Here is a 12492-nt window from a genome sequence, read left to right as displayed (position 1 = left end):
TGACGTACGACTTTGGGATGAACACGGCCAGCGTATTTGTGGGTGTGCGTGTATGTGTGTATGTGTTCGTGTGCGTGTGTACGTGTGTTCCTATTCCGAATAAAAACACTCCTGCATTACACCAACAAATTGATATCATTCAAATCAACTTCCTTTCATCCGATTCCTTGTTATACTAGAGTACCTTTTCATCCTTTCTTCATCATCATCATCAACAAAAGAATCCCTTACGATAACCTCGATCAATTCGTCTTTTCTTTGGTCAAATCGGTTCTTTGTTCTTCAAATTATAATCAATTTCGACTCACAAAAGAATCTTCTTTTCCTCCGTCCATAACTTCGCGGGGTGTCCGACGTAATTGTACGCTTCAAAACTTACCTGACGCCATTTGTATCAACACCACGACAAAAAGCCTCTTGGTTACGCCATCGCAGACGATCAAGAAACTTGAGTCGTGATTCTTTGTGAAAAAGAGCAAACGTTTCCACATCTGAATATCTACTCATAGTGCCTCAATTGAACGCAGGATTGACATCATCATTCGAGACATGCTTCGGAACCTATAGAATACATTCGGCACCACTAACCGACATTATCAATTATCCCATCTTTGGGCCGATCAAACGTTATCGACAAGTTCATACCAAAAGAACTTCTTTTCTACCATGGCTCGAATGTTAAGCAGAAGGACGTCTCAAGTCCTATTGATCTTGCTTTCCCTTTTTCTGCTTGGTACAATCGCATTCCTATGGGCCGTACGATCTTACTTTTCCATAGATGCAGGAGCAATCATTCGACCGGAAGAATTGGGAACGTGGGAAGAGATAAGGGCCGGAGCGCCAGAGTATACCCTCTCATGGAAAGCACGATATCCATACTTGGCCAAAGCTCTTTCTCTTAAACCACAAGAGACTGTCGTTCTGGATCAAAAATCACAGCTTGAATTCGATGATGCCATTGCAAAACAAGCAGCCGAAGCGGCAAAAGCAGCTGGATTTGGAGATGATGGTGGTTTGGGCTATATACCAAGTGGAAGAGATAATACACCCAAGCCATGGAATCCCGTAACTGACCCTCCAGAAAAGATACCAAGAATCATTCATCAAACATGGAAAGATAAGAACTTACCACCTCAATGGCAATTAGTACGCGATGAATGTGCAAGGATGCATCCCGATTACGAATATCGATTATGGACAGACGAAGATTCACGCAAATTCATTGAGGACTATTACCCTTGGTTCTTGCCAATCTTTGACAGCTATCCGTACAACATTCAACGCGCAGATGCGATCCGGTACTTCATCTTGCACAAGTATGGGGGTATCTATATGGATTTGGATGTTGGATGTTTGCGTCGTTTCGATCCTTTACTACGTTTCGAAGTCGTTTTACCAAAGACGATCCCAGTCGGTGTCAGTAATGACGTTATGGCATCAGCAAAGGAGCATCCATTCATGGACCACCTAATTCACAACTTGGTCACATTCAATCATCGCTACTTGACACATTATCCAACTGTGATGTTCAGCACAGGTCCGATGTTTGTCAGTGCATCTTATGGATTGTACGTGGATGCCGAAGGACTGTCTACTCCATCTACTCCCGGTAATCCATCTGCAGGCTTCAGTGGAATTCGTGTTTTGCCAAAGCCATTGTATGGAAAGAACGCCAAGCCATCCGAGGCACCCGACGCATTCTTCCGACACTTCTATGGTAGCAGTTGGCACGAAGGTGATGCTGGATTCTTGATCTTCTTGCGGGACCATGGTCGATTCTTGATCTTTGTTGGATTCTTGATTGTGATGTATTGCTTTGGACGTTCTCTCGCTCCACGTCTTATCATGGCTTTGGGTGATCGATCCGACAGGAGGAGACGGCATAACGGATCTCGAAGACGGGGAAGATGGATCTCTTTGCCTTTTGTCCGTGATCCTAGATCGGGAGAATACCGTTCTATCTCTAGTGATTCATATCGTTCGAAGCGTTCCAGCAAGAACTTCTTTGATGAATCTACCCAAACAAGTTCTTCAGCAATGGCAGGTGCATTACCGATGACCAATTTGGAAGGATCGCAAGGATCACGATCGATAGGCGATACTCGACAAACCTTCGTTGCTGCACCTAGACCACAAAGGGCAGGCTTGCCATTCTTTGATATGAGTGGAGATAGCGAAAACAGTAATGGAGAGGATGATATGGATCTGGGACCAGGTTTGAACTTGGAAAGGATTGGTCATCATACCAGTAACGCAGCGGCTGCTATGTCTGGTGGCATCATGAATTGGATGAATGCTTACGGTATCGGAAGTAGCGCAAGCAGTAGTAGACCGCAAAGTTCAATGTCTGTTGCTATGAGCAGCGATGATCAAGGTTCACCATCAAGTATGAACAGAGATGTGGACAATCATACAAGATCAGGAAGTATGAGCAAGAAGAAGGATAAGAATAGCGGTGTATTGTACTTGCCTGCATACTTGGTGGGAAGCGGAAGTAGCAGCATTGGAAGTCAAGATTCAGCTTTGGGTGCAATGCGCGCATTGGAGGATGAAGGATTAACAAGTCCAACCGATAGTCAGCTCTATAGAGGATCGCCTCCACCATGGAAATTGACAAAACCGCATACACGAAACGGAAGTAACGTATACAATTCCAATAATTCCAATACTGGATCGTTTGGCAGTTGGGCAAACACACTTTTGAATTCGGAAGGCTCAGCGGCAATACAAAAGATGTGGGGTAACGTCAGCTTTGGTGCACGAACACCAAGTCCGAGCATCTTCCTTCATAATCCGCTTTCTAGACAGAGGGACGAATCATTAGGGCAAAACAACAAAGCTAAAAAGCACGAAAAAGGAAGGGATCTTGAAAGCTATGGAAGCGGAACGGTCGAATTTGAGGTGGAAGAAGAAGAAAAGACTTCTAGGGGGAAAAGCTCAGCGCCCATGATTGCATCAACATCTCAAGGAAGCATATCTGAGCTTGTCAGCTCCAGTACCGATCAGGACGTATACAGCAACGGAGTTCCGTCTGATTTCAAACGTCGTGAGGGATCAGATGGAAATGTTTCGATTCAACTTGATGATTCTCAACCTCCACCGCCACCGTACGATTTTGCACATTCGACAAATCAAACGACTGGAACGGATGATAGTGGCGAGTCGGACGAACAAACGCCAAAAGTAGCTGCAACGAGAGTGATGGGTAGACGAAAGTCATAGAATCCCTGTCAATCGACTCTTTATTCTGCACAATGTACTATAACAACGATGACGCTGCTAGTCTGCTTCATCAAAAATTTCAATTCTTCGATTTGCACTCAAACTATTTTCTTTTGCTCAATTTTTTCCAATTCAAAGGACTTTTTTTTTGGTTGCTCACAATTGGGGGAAGCACGAATTAATAGAGCATGCTTATCATATCAACTTTAATCCGCAAAATCAATTCTATCAACGTCATGTAACGTCCTCCCTTTACGAAAGCATATGTCATGTAGGCATTTCCTCTTTGTTTTATTAATCATCAATTATAATCTGAAATTTACACATAATAGTACATCTTTGAATGAAACTCCAAACAACGCTCTTCTTACGGGTATCGTGTGCCGTTCATAGTCGGATAGGTATCTTCATGAGACTGATATCCGGATTTCTGCTGTTGTCGAGGTAGTTGTCGGCTTGGCATTCTTGGTGTAGGTAATGGCATCGGACGAATCGGCGTACGTGAGCCAAGAGCACGTATACCATCACTTTGACGTCGACTTGGCGTCCGAGCTACGTTTGAAACGTTTGATTTTGGCACGCCTGGCGTAAAGAACGTCGGCGGTGGCTGTGGTTGAGGTTGTGCTGGCGTTGGATGCGGTGTTCGTGAATTTGCACGAATCAAACTCAAACGATTTGGCGTCTGTCTTGCTTGTCCGTCAAAAATGTTTGTCCGATCGCCAAGCGTTCTACTGGGTGTACGTAAGCCTACTATCGGATCGTTTGAAATGTCATCTGACGGAAAGAATGGTTGTGGTGCTGAAATCCGATTTCTTGCGTGCTTCGGTGTTGCAATGGCGGTGATCTGGTCTAAGTCGCTTCGAATTGCCTTTCTTCGTGATTGATCAAATTGCGTTTTCAAATTTTCGTAATCTCTTCCTGTCGAACGTAAGATATCGTGTAGCTCTCTTGTCTTTCGCCTCTCTTCTGCCAATTCGTTGGTCAACTCTTGTACTTTGGCTTCCAAATGGTTCACTTCCGTTTTTGCAGAAATTTGAATTCGATTAAGTTCCCGTTCAAAAGTTGAATTTGAAGCTTGTGCTTTTTTCAGTAGCATTTGTTGAAATGCACTTTCTTGCATAGACTGATAATTGTGAAACGCTATCGCTCTTGTACAAATTTCCATGATGATCTGTGGTGAAAGGCCTGCCAACACAGAAGCTTTGTACGATGCTGATGGATTCAAAGAAGTCACTACTGCATCATCTTGATTTTCCAATGGCGTACTACAAGCTGGGCATATCCTTCTTCCCTGTAGAAGGTTTGTTGCACATTCGAAACAAAAGATATGAGAGCAAGATGTCGAAACAGCTCTGCCTGTGGAAAGGATCAGGAAAAACAAATACTCAGCATTTCATAACTTCAGCGCGCATTAATTCGAACTCACCTTCTGCTTGCAATGGCTTGCGACAAGGCAGTGAATTACACCGTAAAGATTCATCCATGACGAGTATGAGTGATGGTTGTATCGGACAAAGAAGTGTACAAGCTGTCAACTATCCACTTTTAGAGTTGAGGGATTGATTGATGTGAGTTGAGTGCATACATGCACGCATGAATGCGTGTACGGTGTAAGGCACACGCACTTAACCCCGTGTTCTACTTCACTGCTTCATACAATCTTGATATGATTCTACTATCATTGAAATGGAATAAAATAAAATACAATTGCTATTCAGCTTGACGTTTTCTCACAACTCTGCAAGAAGCATCGTTCCCAAACTTTGAACAATTTGATCACCCATCGCAGCCTCAACAGCATCCTCCAAATGTCTCTTGGGATCTTGCTTACCGACGTGGCGTGTTTTCAGCTGTTCTGCTGTTAAGGTGCTTTCTTCTTGTACTGACTTATTGTATGCTTCTGAGAGTGAAAGCATTCTCTGAACAGCTTTCTCGTTTTGCTTCTTATGCTCTCCCCAATCTCTCAACCGTAATCCTTCCATCCAGCCTTTCTTGTGCAAATTGCCAAGCATGCTTTGTTCCAACTCTGTCTTACGGTATCCCATTGGAATACTGTAATAATGTCTATTGAGACCGTGGATCAAACTCTGAATGCTAGGCTTGTTCAAGTGACCAACGTTGGAAGTGGTTTGACGGGGTTCTTGACCTAGGATGACTGTGTTTGGATTGATGAGTCGGAAAGCATCGATGACAACCTTTCCGGGCACAGATTGGATCGGATCCACCACAACAGCAACGGCACGAGGTTGTAGTTGTTCAAAGCTTTGTTGTGTGTTCACATCAACGCTCGATAGCCAACATCCGAATCCAGGGTGGGAATGGTACCAACCGACCACCATCTCCGGTCTAAATATCAAGAAGGAGAGAGTCAGTAACAGAGTTCAGGATAAAACGAGCATATCGTTGATGTGAGAGAATGTCGGAGGACTGATAGAGGCGAACGTGCATTTAATTTTACACGCTTCCGAATAGAATTTGTCAAGAGCCACCAAAATGTTCGTCTTGGCTATACATATTGACCCGCAAAACAAACGCCTATGGACCGTCATCCGAAGAGAAGTCAGGCGAGCGGGCTTCGATAGAGCCGAAAAGGGAGGGGTGTCCTACAAAACCATCAAGATACTCACCTTCCTGTTTGTTTGAGCATTTCGAGCATTTTCGTTTGGAAAACTTCATCAACCGATTCGACACTGACACCGGTACCTGATTGAGGCATAGCAAAAACGTCGATAACTGTGACTGTATAATCGTCCACAAATTCACCCAACATCAATCCCATCACTTCCATTGGTACACCTGCTCTTCCATGTTTGAGCATCTTTAGAAGTGCTAAACTTGAAATATAAATCATCTCTGCATTGTCATGTTGAGGAGCATCACCACCTGGACCTCCACCTTGCTGTCCTCCTCCCATAGATGCTTGATTCATCATTGATTGAAAATCCATCTTGACAGATTATGATTGTGTCAGTATGTGATGATGGTACCGAGAACGGGTGGAGCGTTATCAGTCAGCGAGCGAAAGTGTGTGTGTAATAAATAACAGCCATAGTACGCGCGTTGCTCTTAATCTTCCCTTAACGCGTGAACAGGACACAGTCCGTGCGCTGCGCTATCAAACCATTCTCGGCCGAGTGCATCAATTCTAACCCTAACCCTAACCCCCACCTGCAAAGCGAAATGTTGCTGTAGAAGTTCCAATGGATAAGAGAGCCGAGTACAGTCAGTACATCGAAGAAGTGAAGAGAGAAGCTGCAGAAAAGATAGAAAAGCGGGGTATCTCAGAACCATCGGATGGTTAGTAAGAATTGCAAATTGCAACTGCAGATGATCTGTCAAAAAAGTATTCGCTTGAAAGCCAGAAAAGCGGAATATCCCAGATCCATCTGATGGTTGATAAAAATCAAGATGGTCAAACATAAGGTAGCAACGATGCAATATATCAAACATGTAAGGCTAGCAATGTATAAATTACCCGGAAGCCGAAAGAACGGGATATCTTAATTCCATCGGATGGTCCAAGGAAAGTCTGGAACTGTAATTCATGCTAGCGATTGGATGGTCTTTTCAGTCATGTAATATGCATGTGAATTATCATCAGTTGACCTGTCAGATTCGATTTTGACATAATTGACAGTCTAGGGAAAATTATACGAATTCTGAAAACTGTGAAATGAGTGGATGAAAGGTATATAAAGTCCCCTTTTTTTGATTGACTCCAAACCCCCATCACCCACATCTCATTCCAAACATCATCCACTTGTCATTCCAATCATCTTCCACTTGCCATTCCAATCAACTTCCCCTTGTCATTCTTGTCGTTCAAAGACCCACCTGTCATTCAAGATCAACTTGTCATTCAGTCAACATCACAAACTCCTGACAAGACACACAAGACAATGATTGTGGAACTCAATGCTAACAAAAATGGCATCACTTCAGGAAAAGCCTCACAAGTGCAAACGCCAACATGCAACCTAGTCAACCAACGTCTTCTTTGACGCTCCGGTGAATGCTCTGAATATTCAGTCAACGCCATCTCATTTGTGTCCTCACTCAACCGGCATCATCCACTTCTCATCTGTGGATCACAGCTCAATCAAGCGGTATCGTTCTCTTGTCATTCGAGAACCACTCCTCACTCAAGACAATTTCTCATTCAAGACCGCTCCTCATTCAACCGGCATCGTTCACTTCTTATTCGATATCCACTTGTCGCATAATCAGCATCACGCATTGCATTTCTCGCAATCATCATACGACATAGATCGGGGCAATGAACGCAAGCACGACCCGCATCGCTTCATGAAAAGAGCTCACAAGTACAAACGTCCAAATGGAGTCCAAATCAACCAAATGTTTCCGTGGACGATTCGAAAAAGTCTTTGCAAGATTAAGAAAAGCAGTCGAATACATCGCTTATCCCTTTGCCGACACACGCAAGATCGAAATTCGAACGTATCAATCGAGTAAGCGAAACATAATCAGCCGAAATGGTGCACTTAGGGGTGCCAGTGCCATTACTCAAGTCTTCCGACACCGTCACAGCAGCATCATGTTTACTCAACGGTTCCAAAATTCAATTCACAAACAATTTTCATGGTCAAGAGGGCAATACTTGATCATCAATCAGAATGGCGACATGATCATTCTTGTTGCATCTTACACGACACTTGCTTTCTCATCCTCACGCTACCCTTTCTTGGGATCAAAGAACTCGTTCTTTGCTATTCTCACTCCTCCTCACACTCATCCTATCTTTATCGGGTACTTTAGAATACAATTTTTCTACACAATGATAAGCTATATCAGTATCCTATCTTCGATGAAGACGATCGCGTTTATCGATACGGATTGTGTACTAGCGAGATCGTAAATCGAGCTTATATAAATCCATATTAAGCGATCGAATATAGCGAAAATGAGCTAGACGAATACGACGATGAAGACGATTCAGAATTTGACATTCATGACATGATCTATGGAGGAGAATTTGGCGTAAGCGAGGACGAAGATTAGGAAGATGAAGATAACGATTTCATCGATGACAGACCTGTCGAGATCAATGATGATAGTGAAGATGAATTTTAATTCGACCATCATCTGCACCATGGCGCTCATGATCACGACAATAGCGATGTTTAACTTGTCGCCATCAATGGCCGGAATGTACCTCCGGTAAGAAGACGACGCGGTCGTGTGATCGCACACTCTGATTCGGAGGAAGATCAAGGCGATCGTAGAGCGCGTTCTCCTTCTAACGAGAATTTTTCTGATCGTGACGAAGAAATGATGGTAGGAGCCGGGCATTACGATAATGACGAGGAAAGCGAAGGGGGAACAGAAAACTCTTATTCGGAGGAAGAAGGCACTTATGCGAGCAATTCGGATGATGGAGCTTCATAAGATTTTGACGAAGGATTCGACGATGGAGACCCAGACGACTTCGATGAAGATGGAGCGGATGATCTCGATCTTGATTGATTGATTGAAGGCATGCACACCTCAAAAAGCGCAATTTGTAGGTCAGACTGTACCTATAATGTCTGTATCTAGCACACATCTGTATCTTTGTATTGTATTTCTCATACGGCTTGATAACCACACAACTTCTGAAGAAAGGCCACCTTACTGACATTTGTATCACCAACAACACTCAACACACACACAAATAATATTTCTATATCCATTAAGAATAGAACGACGAATTGAAGTAAAGGGTCTAAGAAGGTGGCACACTGAAAATAAAAAAAAGGTTTACACTTGCCGAGCGTGGTTCAAGGAGAATAGCTTGTTGCTTTGATTGGTTTCAAGGTCTCGAGGTTCTGTGGATAATATGAGCTCAGACGGATTTGAAGGAAGACTTGTCGCATCGTCCGTCAATCATGAAGGCATAGCAGACGGCTGCTAAATTTTGTCACTTTCAGCCTGCTCTTCAATACGTTCACGAACCGATACGGGTGATTGCTCACTCTGACTACGACGAGATGAAAAGGTGCTAGAAAAGCCTTGTCTTGTCCTCTTTCTCGCCGCATGAGAAGAATCTGCTACAGTCGTCGAAGCCGTTTTGCTCCAATATTGTCCTCTGTCGCTTCCGTCTCCTCCATAGCATGTTTGCGCTTTCTGTGCTCTCTTGGTAAAGCGGGATAGATGTATTGCGAGTCTGTTTCCGGTGAGTTGGTAAATCCTACTCTTTTGAAATGGGAGCTAAGATTTGCTGGTGTGCTCCCATTCATCGTCTTTGACGGTACACTTTGAGCAATTTCTGTAATTCCACTATCATCGATTGTGCTGTCCTGACGTAATGGTGTAGCAGGGGAAGTGTCATCCTCCTCCTCTGCAACAGATTCAATCGTCACAGCATTTAAATCCAGATCAGGATATGTTTCTTGCAGTTTCACAATGAGATCCTTTGCCTCGCCTTTCCTAATTTCCCGTTCTTCACGAAGATTGTTGGCATGAGCTACGATCTCGGCATCAATAGAATCATTCAATCGTCTTAAAGCTGCGTCTGAGAATTTTGTGAGATCTGGCATCCAAGAATTGACATTTGATCGTTCTCGTTGAGATTCATCCAAATAAGTGAAAGTGTAGGTATCCATATCGAAATCAGTTTCCACCAAACCTTGTTGCGCATAATTGTGATGTGCTTGGAGGACTTCAGCTACACGAGCAGCTACATCATAGTTTTTACTGGTAACTTTAATCATTTTAGGACTTGAGTCAAATATGTCCATTCGCAGTTGCATCACGGTAGCTAAGACCATCGTCTCATCGTCTTCGCTCATCATCACGCTGCTTGACTCTTGGCTTTGGCCGATGGAAGTGCAAAGCTAAGCTCATCGGGTGGCAATTGATCAAGCCTTTCTAGCCAATCAGATCTGACCGTACCTTTTGCCGATTGAATTTCATTAATACATAGAACAACAAGGTAATGCAAAGGATCTAATGAGTTGGTACAGTGATGTGTTGTGTCGTCGACGGCTGAATGGAATAGATCCACACTTGCCGCCAAGCACATTCCGACTAGGATAGTCCATTGGTGTGGCCTTGTATTGAGGTATGACGCACCCAATGAGGTTGAGGTATAATTGTATTGTCCAATTTGATAGTTTTATTTATGAATCAAGTCCATCTCGAGATAGCTCAGCTGGCGAATAATTTGTCTCTTTGACAGCTGAATGGAATATGTCTACACTTGCCGAGCGCGCTTATGGTTTGTTTGGAACTCGCATACAGACCACATGTGCTTTCCCCTTGTGGTCATGTATTTTGTGCTCGTTGTCATGTGTTGTGGTTCAAAAAGGCATTGCCAGATGAGCCACCATTTGCTCCGTATCTGACAGAAGAGCAAAGGACAGAGGAACAACAACGTCGGACATTACGATATAAAAAGCTTTGTCCGCATTATCGTATAAGAGTTCAAGCCAGACCAGCAGAAGTTTGGATGATCAAAGGTCTGGTGGACAAGCTCGATGAAAGTATACGATCAGGTCAAGGCAATGATAAGGACACAGACATTTCAAATAGCACCTCTTCTACTGACGCAGAAGCAAATGAAGCTCGAGGCGAAAACCTGAAAGCAGGCACGGCACTTTAGGACACAATTTTTCTACACAATGATAAGCCATATCAGCATCCATCCATTCGCTAGCATCACCTAAAGTTCTAGACTTTCCTTGGACTACCTGATGGAATGAAGATATCACGTTCTTTCGGCTTCCCAGCAATTGATGCTTGACAGCCTTAATATGTTTGATATGTTGCATCGCTGCTGCTTTATGTTTGACCATTTTGAATTCTTATAACCATCAAATGGATCTGAGATATCACGCTTCTTTGACGTTTGCATAATGGCTTGCTTGATAGCTTGGATTTATTTGCATAATCTACAGCCGTAATCCTCAGTTCTTTCTGCTGACCATCCGATGGTTTTGAGATATCCCGCTTTGCTGGCTTTCAAACGAATACTTTTTGACCAATCATCTGCAGCTACTATTCATGACTCTTACCAACCATTCGATGTTTCTGACAATTCTGGCCTTTCTTGGCTTTTGAGCGAACACTTCTTTGACAAATAATCTACAGCTGCGATCTGTAATTCTTACTGACCATCCAGCGGATCTGATATATCCCGCTTTTCTGGCTTCTCGGTAAGTGCTTTCTTTGCAGCCTTGATAAGTTTGCTGCACTCTGCTCTCTTGTCCGTCTTTTAAGACCTCTGCGGCACCATTCTGCTCTGCAGGTATGAGTGAAGGTGTCAAACCTTTAGATGGTGAAAGTTTTGTGTATGCACCTATCGTTATTGACATGGCCAGTCAAATGACCCATCGATGCATGTGTAGCTGGAGCAGCAGGTATGATGTGACATGCTTTTTTTGAATGGGCTATTCAAATTCAAGTCTTTTCTCATCATGGTCATCCAAAAGGATAAGTAATCGATCAAGTTGGCTGACAATGGATGTATGCTACCCTACGCACGCACGCACGCCTACGTATACTCCATATTAGCGTGACTTTATGCAAGAAGAAAGTCACTAAAACGACTGAGTTTCATGCTTGACTCTTTCCTTCATCATTGGACTCACGCAGGAGTGCAAAAGTGATGGACATGAGCATGTCCATCCATTGATCAAAATTGTACTTTCATCTGCCGCTCGTACTTCACATGCATCGGTGAACCCTTTGGCTGGGAAACAACTACACCGATTCTCAAATCAAATCTCGGCGAAACTATTTCACCATCCAAAGCTCCCACTCATTCACCACCACCTGCAAAGCGGGACGTCGCTGCAGAAGTTTCAATGGATAAGAGAGCCGAGTTAAGTGATCATATCCGAGAAATGGAGAGAGTAGTTGCCGAAAACCTAGACAAGCGGGGTATGTCAGAACCATTGGATGGTTGGTAAGAGTTACAAATAGCAGCTGCAGATGCTTTGTCAAAGAAGTGCTCGTTTGAAAGCCCGAAAAGTGAGATATCTCAAAACCATCGGATGGTTAGCAGAGAAAACTGAGGATTACGGCTGCAGATTGTGCATATAAATCCAAGCTATCAAGCAAGTCCTTGTGCAAACGTCAACAAAGCGTGATACCTCAGATCCATTTGATGGTTATAAGAATTCAAAATGGTCAAACATAAAGCAGCAGCGATGTAACATATCAAACATGTTAAGGCTGCCAAGCATCTATTACCGGGAAGCCGAAAGAACGGGATATTTATTCCATCGGATGGTCCAACGAAAGCCTAGAACTGTGAATCATGCTAGCAAT

At 43.5% G+C, this 12492-nt stretch overlaps 7 protein-coding genes across 7 annotated transcripts; 3 read left to right on the top strand and 4 right to left on the bottom strand.

Annotated features, from left to right (window-relative positions):
• Nucleotides 1-675: 675 nt before the first annotated feature.
• FA14DRAFT_124190 (glycosyltransferase family 32 protein) lies at nt 676-1785 on the top strand (the record flags this gene model as incomplete). The annotated part of the gene is made up of 2 exons (XM_025496627.1): nt 676-815; nt 1038-1785. Coding segments are annotated over 2 exons (888 nt in total), but the record flags the coding sequence as incomplete, so codon positions are not given.
• Nucleotides 1786-3589: 1804 nt separating this feature from the next.
• On the bottom strand, nt 3590-4706 carry FA14DRAFT_181034 (uncharacterized protein; the record flags this gene model as incomplete). Its single annotated transcript, XM_025501056.1, has 2 exons — nt 3590-4578; nt 4649-4706. The coding sequence occupies 2 exons, from the start codon at nt 4704-4706 to the stop codon at nt 3590-3592; spliced, it is 1047 nt and encodes a 348-aa protein (XP_025354712.1).
• A 246-nt stretch (nt 4707-4952) lies between these two features.
• On the bottom strand, nt 4953-6169 carry FA14DRAFT_181033 (putative RPN11-26S proteasome regulatory subunit; the record flags this gene model as incomplete). The annotated part of the gene is made up of 2 exons (XM_025501055.1): nt 4953-5568; nt 5850-6169. 2 exons carry the CDS (start codon nt 6167-6169, stop codon nt 4953-4955), a joined length of 936 nt encoding a protein of 311 aa, XP_025354711.1.
• Nucleotides 6170-7558: 1389 nt separating this feature from the next.
• On the top strand, nt 7559-8878 carry FA14DRAFT_174084 (uncharacterized protein; the record flags this gene model as incomplete). The annotated part of the gene is made up of 3 exons (XM_025500517.1): nt 7559-7989; nt 8139-8220; nt 8446-8878. 3 exons carry the CDS (start codon nt 7559-7561, stop codon nt 8626-8628), a joined length of 696 nt encoding a protein of 231 aa, XP_025354710.1. The 3' UTR covers nt 8629-8878.
• Nucleotides 8879-9203: 325 nt separating this feature from the next.
• FA14DRAFT_72178 (uncharacterized protein) lies at nt 9204-10067 on the bottom strand. Its single transcript, XM_025502764.1, has one exon. It carries the CDS (start codon nt 10011-10013, stop codon nt 9270-9272), a length of 744 nt encoding a protein of 247 aa, XP_025354709.1. The 5' UTR covers nt 10014-10067; the 3' UTR covers nt 9204-9269.
• A 272-nt stretch (nt 10068-10339) lies between these two features.
• FA14DRAFT_72172 (uncharacterized protein) lies at nt 10340-11013 on the top strand. The gene has a single exon (XM_025502763.1). It carries the CDS (start codon nt 10436-10438, stop codon nt 10820-10822), a length of 387 nt encoding a protein of 128 aa, XP_025354708.1. The 5' UTR covers nt 10340-10435; the 3' UTR covers nt 10823-11013.
• On the bottom strand, nt 10912-11661 carry FA14DRAFT_72167 (uncharacterized protein). Its single transcript, XM_025502762.1, has 2 exons — nt 11265-11661; nt 10912-11169 (listed from the first exon to the last, which is right to left on the bottom strand). Exons 1-2 carry the CDS (start codon nt 11532-11534, stop codon nt 11002-11004), a joined length of 438 nt encoding a protein of 145 aa, XP_025354707.1. The 5' UTR covers nt 11535-11661; the 3' UTR covers nt 10912-11001.
• Between the last annotated feature and the right edge of the window lie 831 nt (nt 11662-12492).

This window comes from Meira miltonrushii (genome assembly GCF_003144205.1).
Source record: "Meira miltonrushii strain MCA 3882 unplaced genomic scaffold FA14scaffold_3, whole genome shotgun sequence".
Taxonomy (NCBI): domain Eukaryota; kingdom Fungi; phylum Basidiomycota; class Exobasidiomycetes; order Exobasidiales; family Brachybasidiaceae; genus Meira; species Meira miltonrushii.
Note: the sequence above shows the minus strand (reverse complement) of the source record. Positions and strands in the feature narration are given on the sequence as shown.

Coding starts and splice junctions, on each gene's coding strand:
- FA14DRAFT_72178 (XM_025502764.1), bottom strand. CDS start 10,013: ATGATGAGCGAAGACGATGAGACGATGGTCTTAGCTACCGTGATGCAA.
- FA14DRAFT_72172 (XM_025502763.1), top strand. CDS start 10,436: ATGGTTTGTTTGGAACTCGCATACAGACCACATGTGCTTTCCCCTTGT.
- FA14DRAFT_72167 (XM_025502762.1), bottom strand. CDS start 11,534: ATGTCAATAACGATAGGTGCATACACAAAACTTTCACCATCTAAAGGT. Junction 11,170..11,264: donor TCGCTCAAAAGCCAAGAAAG/GCCAGAATTGTC, acceptor AAGCCAGCAAAG/CGGGATATCTCAAAACCATC.